The sequence below is a fragment of the Lineus longissimus genome, chromosome 4, assembly GCF_910592395.1.
Source record: "Lineus longissimus chromosome 4, tnLinLong1.2, whole genome shotgun sequence".
Lineage (NCBI taxonomy): Eukaryota > Metazoa > Nemertea > Pilidiophora > Heteronemertea > Lineidae > Lineus > Lineus longissimus.
Window position 1 is genome coordinate 19147475 of NC_088311.1, and position 22684 is coordinate 19170158.

General features: G+C 40.5%; 1 protein-coding gene across 2 annotated transcripts in view; it reads right to left on the bottom strand.

Annotated features, from left to right (window-relative positions):
• Nucleotides 1-22684, bottom strand: part of LOC135486516 (rho GTPase-activating protein 100F-like) — a 156063-nt gene that overhangs the window by 15455 nt on the left and 117924 nt on the right. For both annotated transcript variants that reach the window (XM_064769353.1, XM_064769352.1), the window contains exons 3-4: nucleotides 14560-15678; nucleotides 1717-1874 (exon numbers count right to left, since the gene is read on the bottom strand). In XM_064769353.1, coding sequence (XP_064625423.1) covers nucleotides 1717-1874; nucleotides 14560-15678 — 1277 coding nt within the window. The remainder of the gene's footprint in view (nucleotides 1-1716; nucleotides 1875-14559; nucleotides 15679-22684) is intronic.

A 22684-nucleotide genomic window follows, 5' to 3' on the forward strand; every position in this document is an offset into this window, starting at 1 on the left:
CTGTAGGGGCTATAATTGTATTCATGCTATTATTGTACCCCTTTACCTTACCATAGGCATGGACAAGATTTCCAGATGGGGTGTTTTCACAAAATACGAGGGCTATTGTACTTAATTTCACTGATAGTGTCACGTTTTGTTATTTTTTGTCATAATTAAGACGAGGTGTAATCATATTATCCTAGTGACAAAACAACACTGAGCTTGACCTATTTTTCAAGGTCACAGGGATCAAAATTTAAAACTACAGCCCTTCATCTTCTCACAAATATATTGGAAATACTGAATAGGATAGTAAGGAACATTCATCCATTAGCTGGTGTCTTTTGTTGCCCCATGTGAGCACAATGTCCCGAGGTCATTTCATTTTTTCACCAATCGCAATCGTCTGCAATGTCCGCGAAAACAAAATGCGTGTAAAAATTTGGTGTTTTACAGAGTTCTGAATGAGGCACGTTGACATGAGTGGATTCGTAATAAAGATGTGCTTCATTCCGAGTATGTTTGCCTGGGCTACTTCACCTTGTTACCAAGAGGAGGCCAATATTACTGTTTACTATGAAAAGTTATTTGTAGATTTTGTCATTGACCAGCTGCCTGCGTGACCAGGTAATTACCTGGAACCAATTACATGCAGTCCTATGCCAAAGTAATTACATGTAGTCGTATGGCAAAGTAACAGTACTCAAAGAACAGTACAGTACCACCGTCTACCGAATATTAACCCTTTCAGGACATGCAGACTATAAGGAATCGTGACAACAAGGAATCCTTCCAAAGAACGTCAAAACCCTCCGGTAGCAAAGGGTTAATGTCCTGAAAGTGTTCAATGCATCTGCGATATACACCAACTGATATATCGATACTTTCCATGCCATAAGGTGAAACAGCCATCTTCCAATTCATCTCAATTACTTACGCCTCATTTCAACTTGTATGTTCGATTCCTATTATCTGTAACATGATTTTCATTTGTTTCCATGGAAATACCATGCGGTCGCGTTCATATCTGGTGAACTTATCAGTCGCAGGAACGACTTCCGATGAAATATTTCGGGACGTCGAAAATATTCTGATTAATTGTGCTCAGCAAAATGATAAAAGAGCAGATAGGGAGAATTTTATGGTAATGCTATTTCCGTCTATCTCCTCTTAGCACATTAATTAGCTGTTTAAAATTCATGAGGCGCCCATTAAAGGTGCCCACTAAAACTCTGTTCCGAGTTCTGCAAGCTATATCATAGCATAAAATACAAACTGGTAATCTTCTTGTGCAAATATGAGCTACTGATCCCTAATCTGTTATCAGCAAAACTCCTTCATAAAAACTCATCTTAGGTTTCTTACCCCATCCAGCAACTTATTACCTAGTCGAGGATTGGATTACCTAGTCCACGATGTCATTACCAAGTCCAGGAGTTTATTACCTATTCCAGGAGATTATTACCCTGTCCAGGGGTTAATTACCTAGTCCAGGAGATTATCAACTAGCTCAGGTCTTTATTACCTAGTCCATTACTGAATTACCAAGTCCAGGGGGTTACTACCTACATGTAGTTCAGAGTGGTATTACCAAGTCAGGACTTATACCTCATATAGGAATTCATTACATAGTCCAGGACGCGACTACCTAGTCTAAAAGTCACTACCTAGTCAGGATTTATTACCTAGTCAAGGAGGCTATTACATTACCTAGTCCAGAGCCGTGAGTCTTACCTGATTGACTTTAGGAAGACAGTCCAACAGACTCATCATGAGTTTATTACTGCTTGGGTCGCCGGGCAGACGAACATTGATCGAATCTAATAACATCTGGTAGAGGGTGTTGGTAAACAAGGGTTCTGGAAGCTCTCGCAGGAAGTCTTTGAGCAGGCCTGAAATGACAAGAGGCGGAGGTAGATCAATTAACAAAGTATCCAGAAGCAGGGCCGTATTTAACCTTTTGGTCCACGAGGGGAGGGGGGGGGGGAGTGGAAGAGAACCACTTCTCATCTCAAAAGGGTCCAAATGGGCATAAAAAACATGATTCGTGCAAAACCTGACACCCTTATGATTTTTCTTATCTGTTTAGCTGGTCTGAGAGTAAAATGCTATGTTAATTTTGAGAGTTTGGGTGTGGGGTTCTCGTGGATTTCACAAACAATCACAATTTGCAATAATAAAATTGTGAAAAATCTCTCTTGATTGGAAAGGCCAAAGAAGAATTTCAATATCTGCCAAACAAAAATCATCTTAAAAATTATGCATAAGCAGCCCAAGCCTGTGCTATGATTTTTAAAATGACAAAATTGTTTAAAACCCTTTGATAGCGAACGAGTTAGGACAGCCTACAGGAAATCTCAAAGGAAAAGAAACTGAATCAAGTCTGCTTCATATCTTTACAATAGCCCAGATCAATGCCGAATTGACTTCATTAAATGCCTTACAAGTTCTCTTAACTAAATCTATCAATCAATTGCGTACATATTGAGAACAAAATCAATGCCTTTCTCTCATAAACGACGACAATATAATTAATAATAGTTGTAGGCGAGTCGTAATAATCTTTTCTGGTTCATCAGGCCGGTGCTGATGTGACAGCTGGCTGATTTATACGGGGACACGCAGCGACCGTGAATGAGGGATTATCGAGCATGATGATTGGATCATGGATGCTTCCTCCTACCTCTTCTTCTTCTTCTGCGTTCGGGGTTTTCGAGATGCCCTCTAGGCAGTCAATCTGTTTTTGGTAACAGAGTTGCTTGTCTTGGAAAGTTTCGCCACGGAGCCCCAGAGCTATGTGGTCAGGGTGGTGTCCTTTGCTAAGTATTCCCCTCTGATCTAGCCTTTATAAGGGAGAAGGTCTGAAGTACATGAACTCGAGTCTGGTCTCAGGCCACACATTCACATTGAGCAGATTCTTGCAAGCCTATTCTGTGAATGCTACATGTACCTTCAATAGACATAGGTTTGTTTGCTAAGTCCTCAAATTATCTTTTTTATCTTCTGCATTTGCTCTTGCCTTGAGGAAACGGGCAGTTTTTCAAGAGGTCCCAGGTTCGAACGGCACAGTCTCTCATCATTATCAAAGACTCTCATCAGTTCTCTTCAACTAACGAAACAGATTTCTTCCTTGAAACCCCAGCCAGTTAAACGAGAGATGCCAATCCGAACCCAGGGCCTACTGCAGGGTAGACCAGCATTCATAAATCCACTGAACTATGATGTCGGTCAAGGTGATGGTGCATGTTGATGCCAATTCTGTCAAACACCAATTATAGCCCGTAGTAAAACTAGGTCATGGGTAATCTAGATCTTTCTCTGTGTGTTTGCCGAATGAGGATACCCTGATTTATTATATATCGGTCATTATTCTTCCACCATATTTAGATTGGATTAATTAGCGAGCAACAATTAGAGACCTAATCAGCAGGAAAATGATTAGCCTACCTAATTAATTATCAGGCATTAGAGCATTAAGCCCATGTTGGGTTAGTTTCTTCCCCGTGTTCTGATAATACAGTCTGCCTGATAGCCACCGATCAACATTTTCTCTGAATCTTCCCACTCTGTGTTCCATTCATTTTCTTAAAGAGGTATTAACGATTTTGGGTTAAAACAACTTTTTCTTACACTATTCGCCATCCGTTTGCAGATCACTAGTTTATATAGAGTACATCTGCCTTAGAAAGGGACCTTAACTTTCCAATGCCTACCCTCTATGCCTTCATCCAGAAAATGCCAAAGAGACTACAATGTTGATAGCTGGGGCTAATCTTTTCTCAATACACCTTTCTCTGAATCTTCCCTCCCTATATTCCATTCATTTTCTTAAAGAGGTATTAACGATTTTGGGTTAAAACGGCTTTTTCTTACATTATTCGCCATCCGTTTGCAGATCACTAGTTTATATAGAGTACATCTGCCTTAGAAAGGGACCTTAACTTTCCAATGCCTACCCTCTATGCCTTCATCCAGAAAATGCCAAAGAGACTACAATGTTGATAGCTGGGGCTAATCTTTTCTCAATACACCTTTCTCTGAATCTTCCCTCCCTATATTCCATTCATTTTCTTAAAGAGGTATTAACGATTTTGGGTTAAAACGGCTTTTTCTTACATTATTCGCCATCCGTTTGCAGATCACTAGTTTATATAGAGTACATCTGCCTTAGAAAGGGACCTTAACTTTCCAATGCCTACCCTCTATGCCTTCATCCAGAAAATGCCAAAGAGTCAATGCCTACCCTCTTTGCCTTCATCCAGAAAATGCCAAAGAGACTCTTTGGCATTTTCTGGATGAAGGCATAGAGGGTAGGCATTGGAAAGTTAAGGTCCCTTTCTAAGGCAGATGTTGATAGCTGGGGCTAATCTTTTCTCAATACGCCTTCATAAAAAGATATTTAGAAATATCGATAAAAAGTAACGACGCTGCAGCTTCTGAAAGGTCAAGTAGATTCACTACTAGGCCTAACAATAAATGTGGGTGTCTTTCTTGCTACGAGAGAGATAAAGGAAGCACAAAGGCTCTTGTTAGGCTCTGGAGACCTGGAAATTCGACAGTCTCACTTAAAGGGTAACTCGTGTCAAATTTCACCATATAATGTTTTAGCTGTTTTTGACAAATGACTACGTCACTTTCTCATAAATCGGTAAGGTTTTCGAATCGAAATGCACATTTTCTAGAAATTGATGGTTTAATCCCGCCCGGACGGCTCACTTTGATGCCGTTTTCGTAGATGACGTCAGAACATGAACATTTTCGCGGTTGCGGTGGTTTACATTCAGCGATTTTATAATAGATCTAATCAAAAATGGAAAATTTCAGCTTTACATTTGTGATCAACAATTAAAAACGGACGTATTTCCACAAAGTTGTAAATCACATCATAGTATCACTTTAAAGATTTACAATGTACGTTAGAAGATTTATCTATTTGTAATTGAATTAAAAAAATTCCAATTCTGTAAACATGTACTTACATTTCTACATTGCCATTGTGGAGACAGTTATACAAATGATATAAATGCCAAGTTTCAGCAAATTTGCATGTATGGTGTGTATCACTGCACTTCTATTTTCCCAAGCCACCATATAGTGAAGTATGAACAATGTACCCCATGATTTTGTTCAGTTTTGTGTACAAGTATCTGTACATCGTCACATGAGGTTTGTGAGATTCTTAATAGTCATGATCTTACCTAAGAATTTTACAAGAATCTCCTAACGAATGTTGGCATTATCTCCAGATCTTTAAGAACACCAGCGATCAACAGTCAATGTCATAATTATGAAGAGAGAATCGTTCAAATAGCAGATGATAGAAGAAAATAGCCGATCATGTCTGAAAGGGACCAATTACAATACGAACATGGGGTCGTTAAGTCGTCATCCACTACATGACAGATTCCACCCCATCTTCCAAAGTGTTAACAGTGGATCCATTTCACCAAGGAATTATATCTTTTTGTTTTGTTCTTGTGAAAAAAAGGCAAAAATCAAGAAATCTTGGGAACCTCATCTCATAAACCCACTTCAATCATGTCGAACAAGGCAAATTATCAAACAAGATGCATTTATTTTCTTCAGAATCTTGTAGGCGGGGTACTAAAACATTTTTCCATTGCTAAAAATGCCAGGCTAATCATAAAGTCAGAATTAGCGGAAGTAGAAATACCATTTGAGCAGCCTGCATCTATTTTCGCTGCACTGGTGCAATTTTGTGATGAAAAGACTGAAGACGAAGTTGATAAAAGGAGTGACTTCTTTCTATGAATGCAACAACCGACATAAAGAATCAAAAGACACATGGAAATGGATGCGTGGGAAGCTGATGTGAGAGGAAGTTACAGACATGCCCTAACTCTGTTTAAAGGTCTACCCCGATCTTTAAAAAATTTGAAATTTGTATTTGAATTTGAAAATTCCCTATTGAGTCAATACGTACTGAATGAGGAAGTTACAGACGTGCCCTAACTCTGTTTAAAGGTCTACACCGATCTTTAAAAAATTTGAAATTTGAAATTTGTATTTGAATTTGAAAATTCCCTATTGAGTCAATACGTACTGAATGAGGAAGTTACAGACGTGCCTAACTCTGTTTAAAGGTCTACACCGATCTTTAAACAATTTGAAATTTGTATTTGAATTTGAAAATTCTGTATTGAGTCAATATGTACTGAATGAAAATTTGTCGTTGGTCCTTTTTAAGAAGGAGCGATTGGAAGTGCAGCCATGTTTGCACTGATGTAAAGTTTCTAGTTGCTCTATAGAGGAGGCTAAAGATATCATATATTTTATGCAACAAGATTGCCAGAAGGGGATTTCGTTGTCACAAAATATGAAGGCAATTGATGGAATGCCAGCATGAGAACATTTCTTGGTACAATTTCAAAGATTCCCCCTCCAAGCACAGATGCAAGGGAGCAAATCCGGACCACCGCCCCCTTAATTCCGAGACAGATTTGGCAGTCAGAGCTGTTCCACCAATAAATGCATGCACAAGATGCCTGAGTATTCAACTGGTCAATATGCAGCCACATTTCATCTCAACGGAAGCAGTATTTTTTCAATCCGATGATATTTTGGAGTCAGGACATGTCCAATATCTATCAACGATAACCAGCTACACAACTCGCGACATACGACCAATATCTATCAACCATAACTGGCCAAAATCTTTTCAGCAGATGGTCGCGCAGATGGCCAACGTGACTATTAACTCCAATGTCTGATAAGTTGATACAGACATGGCCATTAGCTTGCAGGTCACTTTCACAAATCATTGTAGGGATATCATAAACTTGTACCACGCTAGCAAGCAGATGACAGGGTTCATTCGGTCAGATAATGCTATATCGCCAACTGTTTAAAGCTTGGTTTCTACTGTGGCAGCAAAAGTGGGAGACCATGTGGCTTTTAGAGGAATTGTATTAATTCTGATGTTTGCTGCCTGATATGATGGCACTGCACGTCATGTGTGGAGTTGTCTGCAAGAAACCAAGATATTGATCACTCATCACCTCTGACAGGAGACATTTCTTCCCCTTGACAACATAAAGTCCCCAAAGGTTCCGAGCCAGACTCAAACTTATCCCAAACATTCCTCATCCAATGCAAGATACATAATTTTATATGCACATCATCGGTGATGCACTGATGTAAAATCATAGTTTTAAAGTCCATGGTCATGTGTTGGCTCTTAAAAAATGGTGGCACTGCACGTCAATGATAGAGTCGTTTGCAAGGAATCAAGAAATTGGCACTCGTCAACTCTGACACCAGACATTTCTTCCCCTTGACAACCTAAACTCTTCAAAGCCACCAAGCCTGACTCAAGCTTATCGCAAACACCTCTCATCCCATTCAAGGCAGATAAATCCACAATAATGCCCCTGAAAATTACTTGGATGACATTGGCAAATATTCCTTTATTGGTTTAGGTAAACTGGAGAAAGATTAAATGGAAGTGTGTGGCTTATCATGGAAAGATGATATACGCTGCCTGCCAGCTTTAATCGAATGAGTTTAGTTTCCATTGGAGAGTGGTGGTGGGCTAGAAGTGACTTGATAGGATTATGGCTTGATGTCTTTGTACTGTGTCTCCAGCTTAACCAAGGAAAGTTGGGCAAGAAGTGACTTGATAAGATGATGGCTTGTCCTTGTACTGTGTCGCCAGCTAGATCCCAAAGGAAGTTGGGCCAGAAGTGACTTGATAGGATGATGGCTTGACTCTGTACTGGGTCGCCAGCTTAACCAAAGGCAGTTGGGCCAGAAGTGACTTGATAAGATGAAGACTTGTCTGTGTACGGTGTCTAGCTCCAGCGTATACCAAAGGAATTCGGGCCAGAAGTGACTTGATAATAGGATGGCTTGTCTTTGTAAGTATCTCTCACGTATACTAGAGGAAGTTGCCATTTTGACATAGAACTTCTTGGCCACGTCGAGGTCAATGTTAAGGCAGGCTAGAGTGACGTCAATACTCTACCCTCCAAACGTCCAGGAAGCCCAATCACCCTGCCGTCTCATTGGTTTTCGGGCCAAGACAACCACTCGTCTCATAATTCCACCCAAAAAACAGTGTTTTGGTGTTCTTATTTAATAGGTCTGACTCTATTTGAACAACAATTCTTAGCACTCCTTAGTCTATGGCCTAAGTTATTGAAATAGCCTGTAAAACAGCAGTGTTAGCCAAGAGTAACGCATGCCACATCTCCCTTTGGGAGAATCATGCAAAGCAAGAGAATTGCCTGTAAACGTGGCTAACAGCTAATGGAAAAGCATTTCAACGCTTCCTACCTGGTAACTACTTGATAATATCGTGACGAAGTGCCGTCACAAAGCCAGAACCATCAAAGCAATTATTCATCAGTGCTTATACATAATTCAAAGAGCTTTTGGTTTGGGAGCGAGAAGCTCACATCAGTGTTGTACTTGTGAGGTGTAGTGTGTGGTATCGTTCTAACACGAATGGGCTAGGGGAATTCCCCAGTTGCTTAGTTTGTAATAAAGGGATAGGCTTCTAAGAAGAGTGACTGAGGTTCAAACCCTGGTGTTTGACACTAGGGCTGAGTTTATTTCATTACTTGAAAAAAACCTGAGTAGCAACATGGCGGAAAATATTTCAATTCAAATTGGCACGATGTCAAAAAATCAACTGCACATGCGAAACCGTGGTATCGAATGAGACTGCACACTGAGTGCTGAGTATAGTGTTGACTCAAGCAGAGTCAGGCATCTACTGCAAACTAAGTGCTGAGTATAGTGTTGACTCAAGGAGAATCACAGGCATCTACTGCAAACTGAGTGCTGAGTATAGTGTTGACTCAAGCAGAGTCAGGCATCTACTGCAAACTAAGTGCTGAGTATAGTGTTGACTCAAGCAGAATCAGGCATCTTCTGCAAACTGAGTGCTGAGTATAGTGTTGACTCAAGCAGAATCAGGCATCTACTGCAAACTGAGTGCCGAGTATAGTGTTGACTCAAGCAGAATCAGGCATCTACAGTGCATGGTGCTGTACACGGCTTACCAAATCTGCTGGGGCCGAGTGTGGTTTTGGTACGGTGACCAAAGTGAAAATCAACTCAAGCTGAAACCTGGCGTCAACAGTGCAACCGCACACCGCTTACTTGAATTACCAAATACATGCTGGGGCCGAGTGTAGTTTTGGTACGGTGACCAAAGTGAAAATCAACTCAAGCTGAATCCTGGCGTCAACAGTGCAACCGCACACTGCTTACTTGAATTACCAAATACATGCTGGGGCCGAGTGTAGTTTTGGTACGGTGACCAAAGTGAAAATCAACTCAAGCTGAATCCTGGCGTCAACAGTGCAACCGCACAGCGCTTACTTGCATTACCAAGTACATGCTGGAGCCAGGTGTAGGTTTGGTGAAATGGTAACCAAAGTGAAAACCCCTCAAGTGCAATCGGGCATTTACAGCTCATGCTATGCATAAAAAAACTAAATCAGCAACAAAACCATTGACATGATTGAGAGAAATAACATCAAAAGCATTCACTTGTAGAACACCGCTGAGTGTCCACAGCAAACCAGATCATTCCACGACATCAGACACTTCAGAGCGTCACAAATATATCGTCTGCTGCATTCCACATCAGCAAATCTCCCCGATTACTCTGAGCTAACATGAGCTTGTTGTCCTAATTGGGGCTTTTCATTTCTGTCATATTTAATAACTTTGGTAATCTTAATGCATACAATTGGCCATTATGATATTAGCTTTCGATTGTTAAGGGTTTCTTTTAGCTAAAACTGTGGAACTACAAGATGCTGCAGACTAATGATTTTTGTTGCAGCAACATGAGACAAAAATCACAATGATATCGCAGATTCATGTGATAGTCACTGCAGCCTATAGTGACATTGCGATGTAACTTGATATCTTGAACCAAACAGCCTCAAATTTTGAAATACAGGAACATGGGATACACGTCACTTTTACTTGGTATCATGAGGGGATTGACTGCCAGTTTGTGGGTGTGATTCAATCAGTCACCTCAAGACACCATAGTGACATGATAGACATATTCACCCATAACCTTTCCTAATTGTTGATAGAACATAGTGATAATACTCATTTGATGGGCTATAAACCAGTGTTTTTCTCGAGGAGAGACTGCCCGTTTGTGATTGATACTAAATGACACTCCGAGGCGAGGTGATCATAAAGATCATCATCGAGAATCATCATTTTACAGCACATACCCCACAGAAGCCACTGTGGTTTAGTTCCTCAGGCTTTATCGACTAGCAGTCAAGATATCCGCGTTCGATCCCCACTGTTGGTGTGAGACTGTAGGCAGGTCTCTTTGTCTTTAAAGGGTAACTCATGTCAAATTTCACCATATAATGTTTCAGCTGTTTTTGACAAATGACTAGGTCACTTTCTCATAAATAGGTAAGGTTTTCGAATCGAAATGCACATTTTCTAGAAATTGATGGTTTAATCCCGCCCGGACGGCTCGCTTCGATGCCGTTTTTGTTGATGATGTCACAACATGAACATTTTCGCAGTCGTGGTGGTTTACCTTCAGCGATTTTATAATAAATCTAATCAAAAATGGAAAATTTGAGCTCTACATTTGTGATCAACAATTAAAAACGGACGTATTTCCGCAAAGTTGTAAATCACATAATAGTATCACTTTCAACTCGCCTCTCTCCACCAAGGTGTATTTAATGGGCACCAGTCAGAAATGCTCAGACAGTTGCCCTGGTTGAGCAGCTCATATCAGGTCCAATTAAAGGTTTCAGGACAGACCAGGGTAAGGGTAAAATCAGATGATAACCTACATTGTAGTTGATATCAGAGAATAAACTCGAACTTTAACTTTGGTGAAAATTGCCAAGATTTTCAATTCCAAAGCAGGTTACACTTTTCCCAAATCCCGAGAAGCATGGGTATCTTTCCTGAAATCGTCGTATTTGGTTTTACCCAGAGACTCGAAAAAGACCATTCCCCCTTCAAAGACCAACCAACGTCGCAAATGATAACACCTTTCTGATTGACACCTCGTGGATAACAGTTTTAGTTGCCTCCATTGTGACTTGGAGGCTGAGAATCTTTGCCCAATAATCGAATCAAACGCGGGACAGACTTGAATTATTGATTCAGGATCGACATAAAGACGTCGCCATAAATAAATCAGGAGGAATTAGATTTAGTCGCGGAGGGCGCAGGATCCATATCAACAGACATCAGAACGGTTCAGTGGCTCTCATGGTAAGGCAGATTGTGAGTAAAGGTACATGTAGACGAGTTTTGTATTTCTGGTTTGGCACAGAAATCATTTGAGTCATAAATCAGTACTGTAAACTGTGAAGTATTCACAAGCATTTTGTCATTGTCATTGACACGCAACCCAGCACGTAACTTGAGCGTAGGTGGCACGTAATTTACGCGAAACATAGAGAGATTAGTGCATCATTGACGCGCAACTCGCGTGTACGTTGAGCTTCAATGACGCGAAGTAGGATGGATGTCATTTGTGATTGGGACTGTAATTGAGCTTGGTTTGATCATCACCATGCTGCAGATACGCGACAAGAAATATCACTCCTACAGTTTTAGAGTCTGGTCAATACTCAAGATGAGCCATTCATCTTCCCGCAACCATTTTTCCAGCATCGAGGAGTAATTTTCTGGTGCACGGATCCGATGCCTCTGTGGGTCATTTAATCCCCCAGTCCAATTACCTCACTATAATAGACATCGGGGCATGAGCAGAATGAACAGACAACGTTTGAGTGAGTTATGATTACAACAGCAGTTAATTAAAGGCAGTACCCATCTCCCCTATACCTGTAGATCCGTGTCAAGCAGCAGTGTGTGCCTGATCAGACAAATTACCCTACTCAGCCAATCTCTGTGAGTGAACCAAGCAGTGCTTATATACAAAAACAAGCAGCATCTAGTTTTATGTGAAACCACGGAGAGGTTCTACTGTAAGTTGAGTTCATCAGCTGTGCCGTGATGAGGGTGCCAAATCTTTCCATTGCCCCCTCTACCCTGTATGTATCAGCCTAAATTAGAAGAATTTTGTAATTTGGACCAGCAAAAGGGAGTAATACTAGGAGTTTTTGGACCGAGAGACATCCCATCAGACAAGGGATTCAAAAAGAGAAAGGGTTCACAGGAACCTTGACCGGATTATTTTCTGAGCGAGAAAGTTTTCACTTAAGGACACAGCAGATGTGCAGCCCTGCTTTCAACAAAGCTAAGGACATGTGGCCAATATATCATCATTGGTACTTCGGTCCCTAAGGTCTCTTCGAACACCTGGGTCCCTCATCTTGTCAATAATGATCAGTCACTGTGCCCTTGTCTTCAAAAGTGCCTTTTACCCTTATTTACCCCCACCATATTGAATGGACTGCTCTAATGCATTAACTAGAAAAGTCCAAGCAGGGAAATGGGGGTGAACAGGTCAACAACAAAGGTTGTTTACCTGGTATAAACAACACATCAAAAGTCTATTGAGCCAAAGTTTCTCAAAGTTTGTTGTTTATATAGTGCTTTTCTAAGAGGCTTTGCTCAGAATCATCAAACAAAATACCAGAGTCTACCAACGTTCTTGAATGATCCTAGTGTAGAAAAGGAGGATCGATGTTTTGACACTTCTCACAATGGCCCAAAATTTACAGCAGAAAGAAGCTAAAGTTTCATTTTTTATTCCACTCAATGTGAATCCTTTCTAAAGGGTGGACGTTTGCAGTGCTAAAAGATACTGTGCTTAGTATTACCTGATACACCTCGGCCCAAGACGAAGTTGACGTGGGTGATAAGTTGAAGAGTGGGTTATGTTGATACCGAAGAGTGGGTTATGTTGATGGCATTTTGTGGTTGTCTGTTCAAGAAGATTTGCTGAAGCTGTGTCAATGAAGCGCATGTGAATTACAAACCAGTCTACTTGCCGTTTCACCCAAACCCTCAGGCCGCAATAGAAGCCGCAATGGTGTTAAGATTCAAGGCATCGCTCAACGAATAAACCCGCATTTAGCTAGCGCACTTGCTCATCAATGCCAAACTCCAGTTGGAGGATTGTCCATTAACCACCAGAACCAGAACCAGAGATGCCTCAGTTTTGGCCTACGTTTAAGCTCAACCCTTGCAATGTTCGAGCATCGACCACAAATACCTCCAGTTCAGTGTCAATTCGTTAAAAAGACATTCTAACGACAAAATATGCCCTTATTCGCACTTGATTTCAAAGAAACTCAGATCAGAAACACCTGCTGTTTAATATAAAGTCAACCTGGGAGATAGAACTTGATACAAAAGTCTTTGAAAGAGGCGCTATTCAAAATGAACCACAAAAAGTTTCCTCCGAGTTAAACGATGCAAAGTTAGAAGAACTCCAAGTCAAGAACTTGACAATGCTACTTTAGAGGCAGTGTAACATCAGTATTTTAGCCCTGCAGCAAACATGAAATCTTAAACGGGGAAAAATATCATCAGCAAACGTTTTAAGTGGCAGTATCAGGCTATTCCCTTTAGGACTGCTGCTCTTCTTCTGCTGCCGTGCTCTTAGGCATTACGCAACACTCCAGCTTCAAGTTCTAATACGATACCATTCCGTCTCCACGGGGAGAAATTCTTCTAAAGAGTCACGCAAACAAGTGATTTAAATTGCAGTTATCTACGATCATGATCACACGCGACAAAAGTTGCTCGTTGCGGACTGTTCATCAGGGGTATCTAGAACCCTGAGAATATAGGACCTGTGGAACATATATCAGGGGAAGATAGAATCTGGGAACATTGAACCTGGGGAACATAGCACATTTTTTAAAACTCTTGGAAAATCTAAAAATGTATATATCAAACTATGCAAACGTATCATTGAGGGTGGGAGTCGATTGTCTCTTGGGAAAAGTTTTAATTTTTTGTTAGCAAAGTATGGTTGGGATAGGGGCAATTTGCCAAATGTATTTTTTATGACACGGGACATTGGGAGGTCAAATGTAACAGAGGGGCAGAAAAGATTGGCGGGACAGATTAGGGAATTATTATGTGGCCGGGATAAAGGGATGTGTATACTAACGAGGGGGGAAATTGATGACATATTATTGGTACTGTGCGTTTCTTAATTGCTTATACCTTTGAACGTAGTTTTTGCATGTCTTACATGATGTCGGTTTCTCTTCCTCTTTAATTTCTATTTGTAATATCGCGTTGTAATGCACTAGTGTTTGTAATGCACCCCTTGCACTGTATTGTACCTACGAGTACGAAATAAACATAAACATAGCTACACTCCCCTACACACTATCAAAGTCGAACTGTCTGCGTAGAAGCAGTGCATGCTGCGCTAAGATGTACGAAACATTCAAAACTTCCAGCTTGCATGATGAATAAGTTTAGTGCATACAGCCTGATACTGCCAGCCTCCAGGTTCAGTTACGACAGCATCAACATCAGACAATGTAGTCGCAGTAACTCATATTGGTGGCGCCACCTGGTTTCTTTGACATTTTCCCTTGGCTAGGGAAAATGCTCAACCGTGTCCTTTGAAGACATCAGGCAAAAAAGAGACAACAATTTTTGAAAACTTACCAGTGACGACATTGATATCGGACACATTCTCAGGCGACAAATCAGCACCACGCGAATTCTTCTCAAACTCTTCTTTGATTTGAGTTTTCCGTTTCGCCGAGCCGCACAACCGGTAAATCCCAACGGTCTCCAATCCACGCCTATCAACCTCATCGATACACTTTTTCACAAGAATCGGCACGCGCAGACCAGACTTCTCCCGCCGTATAATCGTTTCCAAATCTACACCAAAGAGGGCGGTTTTGTGAAGAGAAGGAGTTCGTTTTAACGTCACTGCAGGTTCCTTGTAGGAGAGATCTAGGTATAAAATGCCTTTAGGTTCCAAACGTAATCCTATCTTGTGATTTTTACCGCATTGAAATAAGAATTGTAAGTTAACCACGCCGTAAAAGCAAAGCTTATGCCGTGCATTTGGATCCCAGTTATACACAAGAAACGTGAGCTCCTTGGCATTTTCCAACTCGATATCAAACGGTTCGTCCCAATCAAAATTAATAGCACCAGTGCGAATCATGGTTCTAGCTTTATTCAAGTTATCAACTTCTACTATACAGTAGAGATCTCGTAGCATTGTACTAGACGATTTTAAGCCGTGTCCAGATAGCACATGGCATTGCAACAAGCCGTCGTAACCTTTGACCTTTTCGTCAAGATGGCGGCGACTGCGGCGCTCTGTCCGATAAGTCTCGAAATCATCAATGCGTATCTGTACCGGTTTACGAGTCAATTGTAAATCGCGTATCCTTGAGATGTAATGAGGTAAGTTTTTCAGGTCACCGCCCTGGTCCTGGGGACTGGGTTTGACCTTGCTAGATGTTGTGCTATATGACCTACTGATATGACGTGCCTTGCTCGGAATAGGCGGTGCCATACTAGCATGATGACGTTGTTCCTGAGAGAAATCTGATTGGTCGAGGGACTCCGACCTCTGGAGTGAGGTGGAGGAGGCATCGGCACTCCATTGACGCATCACCTGTGGGTGATTCTTGCCGGGATTCGCAGCAGCTTTTCGTTGGAGGGAAGGTGATTTCGTATGGACCCACGAGGAGTATTCTTCTGCTGTGTACGACTCTTTATCATCCTGCGGTGCGCCGTGGTGACCCGTGTCATTTGGTAGACCTAAAACGATAAGACCATGAACAAAATGAGATTTTATTCTCTAAATATTTCTTATTCTAATCTTTCATCAAAGATCATGAATTTGGGGTACCTCTGGTTGAAGAGAATGGGAAAATGTTAGTTCACCACTCCACCATAAGATGGAGGCACTCACATAAAGAAATCTGGTTAGTTTACTCAAATTCAAACACAAAATTACACTTTTTGTACGCAATATCGTTCATGCATAACTAACTGCGCCTGTCACATTCACAGTAATCAGGTAAATTGAAGGGGTTACAGGAGATTACATAACAAGCCGTCACCTTTTCTATTTCCCTGAACAAGTTCAAAATGGTCAACCTGGTTATGCAAAATTGCTTGGTTGAGCAAAATTCTGTGCAAAAAAGAAATCTTTAGGTTGATGACTTCACCTGAAAATGAATTACAGATCAGCATTAAAATGCTGGGCAAATGAAACTAGTCAGGTTGTTTTGAGATGCCCTGTATAATGCCCATAGGCTATGCGGCATAATCCGGTTATATGGGTGTCAAACTGAAAAAGGAGCAGCTTCAATCGTCACAAGTCATGAAACAGTAGCCACAAAATGATCAACAGGGGTTGGCCGATGGAAAACTGAATTCGGCCTGTAGTGTTAGCATAGCTAGCTAGTTGTGGATATGAAATATCCGGATTGCATGCTAACGTCGAACAGATGGATGCTATAATTTTTTCATCAATTTATCATCAACATAATGTAAACTTCACATGCGATTCATAGCACTGACACTGGAAAACCACCACTGCAATTTAGGGCTGGCCATGAGCCCAAATTAGAAAGTTATGTTTTTAGTGGATTTTGCTTTTCAGGATCATGCTGAACACCCCATGGAGGCAGCAACAAACTCTACGAGAGTTGCCCACCTTTCCAAAGCTTACAACCTCGAGTCAATCAAGTCGGAGAAAAAGGGGCCAAATCTGCATACCCCACCCCCCGGCTAAATTCAGCCCTGCCATTTTTTTAAATTTCTCGGGCCGGCAGGAAAAGCCCTGTTTTTAATCTAATGGTTAAATCTGCAAATATAACCCCTACTTATAGATTCTCAGGCCGGAAGAGACTCCCCCCAAAAACTACCCCTTTTCCAAAGAATTCAGGAAGATTAGCTGCTCAAACATTCACCTCAGTAGGACACTGAACAGTAAGCCAACGCATTCATTAAGCCTCATTAGCTCAGACTCATTATGATAATGATGGCATTGAACATGATGTATAGCATGAGGCATTCCAACATGACATACACTCGTTAATCTCGAATTAAAATTATTGATTAATTAGGGTGCACCAGCAATTGCAATGATGAAATTTGCATCTATACAGTCGCATTTTCAAATATAACATACATCAGTAGCTTCATTACAAAGTAATTAGTGATCAATTAGTACATATTAAAGAAAGTATTCCGATCAATTCATATACAATAGAACCTCCCTTATTGGACGCTTCTCTATCAAGGACACCCTTTCTATAAATGGCACAAGTTTTGGACCAAAATTATTTGGGGGGGTTTTCATTCAGTTTGACCTCTCTAATCAAAAACCTCCATTAAGCAGAGCACTTATCAGTCCCAAAGGCATCCTTAAGATTTTGGATACAAATTGTCAGGTTTGAGGTGAATATTTAGGGGTTCACCAGACTTAAGCAGACAGCTAATCAGTTGGTTAAATACACTGTCCATACTTAATCCCCCCCCCCCCCCCCCATTACCATACAGGGACCAAATTTATGATATCTCTAGCAGTAACTTTCAGTATCCTTTAAAAGGGGACTATAGGCAGGAGCAGAGGGGCTAATTTGGCCATCTTCAGGTGACTAATGTACACAGTAAAGGGTTCTGGGTCATGTCAGATTCAGCACTAAATATGTTCCTCGTACAAGCATGAATCATTTCTATGTACTGTGAGATGTGAGAGACCCCTATTGGCAACATCGTGTAACTTTATCTTGCCTGCCTAGCTCTTGCCTATATTGTCCCTTTAAGATATACGTTATCTCGTTCAGTTAATCCCATTAGAAATGTCCATGTTATGAATTTATGACTGGCAGCCATCCACTTGATACAGCATTAACCCAAATATAGCTCCATCATCAACCTCTCCAACTTGTTTTGTGAATTTGCCTCTACCGCAAGGCCTACACCTTCTTTCACCATTATAAGGATCAAAAACATAAAGAACTTCAACTTTGCTAATCAAACCGAATCGATCGCATGGTGTGACGCGAGCTATCTATAGAACTCAAACGGCATTCCTCACAAAAAAAACATCACAAAAAGTTATCAGGCAATGAGAAAGCAAATAATAAAACAGATGGATTGCAAATAAAGCTTTTTTGAAGAATTCGAATCCAATTTGCCTGTTTTGTTAGAACTTTTAAATCGAACATTACGTGAAATAGAAATGTGCCGTTCATTATCCGAGGCGGAGGTTTAAGGAATTTACACCAAATTGGAATAATTGGTTATCTAAAACCAAACATGGCAAAGATGGCGCTACATGTAGACGAAATGGCCAAATCGTTTTTGAAATGACAGCTTCATCCGAGTGGTATTTCGTGAGGCAATCTTTACCAACAGTGAGGTCTCAATTTCTAATTCTAATATACTTGGATTTAGAACGATCTGCACTTTACAGTGTAAATGCACTATGCGCAAATGAAGCCTTGTTTTGAATTCAGCGGTTTGGTCTACATTTTAGGTCCACCCTTGCAGTTTTGGAGAGACAACAATACCTCCAGTGAGGTGTCAATTCCTTAAGCTAAAACACCTCAAAATTGATAATATTTTGGCACAATTCACATAGAATCCGCTTTTCTACCAGCCTAATAGGTTATGGTTTTCTCAACTAAACCTCTGTGGACAAAATGAGGCTAATGAATAATTCATTTTAAAGATGAGACATTGTAACCAAGGTGTTTGAGAATGCAAGATACAAATGGTTTCAGGGCTTCATTGTTTTGAACTTTATAAACTCAACTCAGATTAAGTTGTAACTTTATATAATTCCCAGTTCAACTTTGATCAAAAGACTAAATTTATGTTAGGAAATTTACAAGTGACGAGATGTACATGTTTCGAAAAAAAATGAAAAAAGATTTTATTTTCTAGGAGCTGCAGGGTACAATTTTTTTTGATCAAAGTGTCAATGGTTTAGTTTACTTGTGGCCACCTCTATTTCACCCCCTAACAATTGTGTTAAAACCAGTGCGTCGTGTTAATTTTCGTTTAAATTTCTGTTCATCACTACCTTTGTCAAAATAATTGGCTAGAGGGAACTCTTTAAAATGTTCCACTATTTTGGTGTATTATCAGTAACCCCAAATTGGAAGTCGCGAATAAATTTTTAATATCGTGGTACGTCCATTTACTCCACGCAGTTGTGAATAGTTCAGAATCTGTGGCTACAGTAAACAAACCAAATTTACTATTCTTGAAAACCAATCCTAGAGGAATTGTCAATTGCGTCGAACCAGAACATAATTTAATATCAAGTCAGATAATGCGGCAAAAGTGTTTGAGAAAAACACGCATGATGAATAATCAATTTGGTTTAAAAGGTCATCCAGTGCCCATAGAGATGTCTATATTAAAGGCTATTTATACAAAGGGACAGGAGAACTGGTTACTGTCGGACAGGGCAGGCGCTGAAGCCCACTACAGACAGATTTTATTGCCGCGATGAGCGATAAAAAGATTGCTTCTCTGCTGTCAAAGTAACCACTATTGCAGGTTGAAGCGATGACCGACGTTTGCAGCAAGCAACTGTGCTGACCCACATGGTGACAAGTGATTTTTGTCACAGCTGCAGTGATAAAAAGCACTTGCCAGCAGAGCACTTTCACTTGAAGAGTAAGATGTTGCTGTTACATGTAATGCAGAAATGAAAGCATTGAGATGTAGACAATTTCACCCAAAGGTATTGATAGAGGTTTGTCACTCAAAGCATTTAGTCCACTATACTGGAAGCACTGAGATTTCATCTGAATTTGACAACAAAATAATTGCACCAAAAAAACCTGTTTTTTTTTCCATAACCTGCCAAAACCCCATCAACGAGTCTAATATAAACGTCATGCCGGCTTAATCACAACCACCACACCACAAATAACAACTCTTGGGAGGGCAAAATGTTGCGGGAGATCGATATAAAAGAACGCCGCATCGAAGCTAGCCAGTCCTATCTCAATCTTATGAAGAAGTTCAATTATAACTTATTCATGCAAAACACAGGAGATCAGCGGTTGTGGCTTGGTATGTTCATAATTCATATGAGATAATCATGCAGCCGCATTATAAAGGGGGCGCCACAAGTCAAAATGTGCTGGCAAGAAATGTCAGTTTGGTGCAATTCTAATGAAATCTTTTTATCAGAATATTTCAACTGGTGAGGAAAGCCCTCGTAGGGTTGACGGTTTAAATTTGATATGTTCATTCATGCAAAGCATATTACTGAAGCGAAAATTTGTCAGGAAAAAGTTGTCAGATAGCTTTGAGACTTGTATGACAGTACCATTATGATATGCTTTTTATCAGCTTGCAGGTTAATTCATGATGTTCACACTGTTTAACATCGTGAGAGGGCGTCGAATGTACCAAAATAAGTCCCCAAATGTTTAATTGAAAATTAATTCAAAATGTTTCTGTTTTTGTTTATAGACATATTACTGAGCCCCCTACCCTTAAAGAGGTTGAATAGTGCCTCCAGAAGCAAGCAACAGCGCCACCCGTAGCAGAAATAAGAACTGCTTAGTGACGTCATGGTTTCCATATACGGCATCTCATTTGCATATTTTTACAACCTTATTTACTACGAGTTATAAATATGCCAGTAGCACGTGGATCATGCCGGGCGGCGCTGTCAGGTGTTTCCACTATGGGTTACATAATCGGCTACAAAGAGGCCAGTGTTCTAGTAAATGAAGTTAGTAAAGTTAGTAATGATAGCGAAAGAATGTTAGTGTATGTTACGCAGTCAATAGCGATAGTAGTGAGTTGGAGAGAGGAGAAAATGGAAAATGGAGAGAATAGTAGTATGGATTTCGAGTCCCAAGAAGAAACTTTGCAAAGTTTTCATCAAACTGATAATCATATTCCTTCCTTCTCTGTCTCCAACAATTAAAAGTTGCTGCAGTCAACCTGATGCGTTTATCGGCGAGCGAATCGACGAGACGAGGCATTTTTCAAGCATCCGAATGGTACCTTACAGATCCGCAAGGGGCGCGTTACTGAAAATGTTGCAAAAATCAATAACGTGATCGTAAATATTGTCATATTTTTCAAGATGAGAGTATGTAAATGATACGCAAACGGTAAACCAATGAAAGGCCAGTATCTATTGAACCTTACAAGTGATTTGGGGGCCTTGAAACTCCTTATATTTATCAATGAAACCTTATTCCCGCCTAAGGTTTTGACCGGGCCGTGCAAAACTCCCCTTTTTTTCCCGGGCAGTTTCCTTTAAGTATTTCTGCACCCCAAAATCTGCACCTCAAGTTCTGCACTTCAAACAAGAATCCTTGGCATTTTCAAAACTGACGGACGCGTACGTCTCGTGGTACATCAGTTACGCAACATGTGACGTGCAATGTACGTCCTTAGGGTATCAAGAGTGTTAAAACATAAGACTCATCAATGAAACTTTGCTATACCTAGCAATAACATTCAACTGAATATTAGCTTGAAATCGATAACTGAGGGCATAAACTAATGCTTTCATTCGAGCTTCATTCATAACATTTCCTTATTGAGGCCCTGGATCAATTTATAAAACAATGGAAGTATGACTGGGGGCAGTATCAGGTGTAGATGAAAAAGAATTTGGTTTTCACAGAATACCTTTCAACGATGAATTTAGAACCGAATATTTCCTACATAAAGAATAACTTTCACCTTCTATTGAATTCACCCAAATTTTCAAGGCTGAATGCAACTGATTTATCTCAAATATTTACCGAGGCAGACGATATCAAGAATTAATAAGATATCCTGGGGTCATCGCACACACCTGCCACAAAAATCAGTCAGGGCTAAGACCTGCAATAATGATCAAACACATCAATTACCAGTTCTTCCTACAGACAAGTGATATTTCCATCACACATTACAGCAATAATTATCACTGGCTGCTGCAATAAAAATTGCTTGTGTGCCAGTGCTTTCCTTTTCTCTCCCATCAGACAGATCTCGTACAACCCCAGTCCAGTTCATCTTCATCGTGAATGAGAACTTGGCAGGTGCCTGGCGTCAAAAGTCGATGAAAATACCCGCGGGAAATAAATCAGAACAATAGCTTAGAACCGCTGTTGATGATGTTAACGCAGCTCAGGAGTACAATCCGCATAGTGATGAAATATTGGAAGAGGCAGGGAACGAGGGAGAACCAGGCCAGGTTTGTTGGAAGTGAGACAGCTTTCCAAACCTGATATAATCGTACCTACATTGTCAGCAATCTTCACAGCGATGAAAGCTGGCAGGCATAGGTGACTGAGGAAGGGACCAGGCTAGGTTTTTAGCTCACCTCTGTGCCTCCCTTGTGTTTGCCCTGAAAATCTATCCAAAAATGACCCAAAGTGATATATTGTTATAATTGATATCAAGACATGTCAGAACCAATAAAACACTGCCAATGTAGTTGCTGATGTTGAGCAGATGCTGCATGCAAAAATCAGCTCAAAATTCCAACCGCTTCATGGTTTTTCAAACATTTGGTAAATTTTTGCAAAATTCGGCCATCAACCCAAAAAAGGGCCTTGGATCCAGGGCCCATATGACCATCCATGAGCATGAATGTATAGGACTGAAAAGCCTGTAAGACCTGGGTACAACGTATTTTTAATGTGGTCTGCATCCGCAAACTGTGCGTGATATAACACTGAAAATGCGGGATATGGATGATAGATACATAATCTGATAGATGTTATGAATACGAATGGCTTATCCCTTTAAAGGCCTACCCGTTTTCATCGTATTT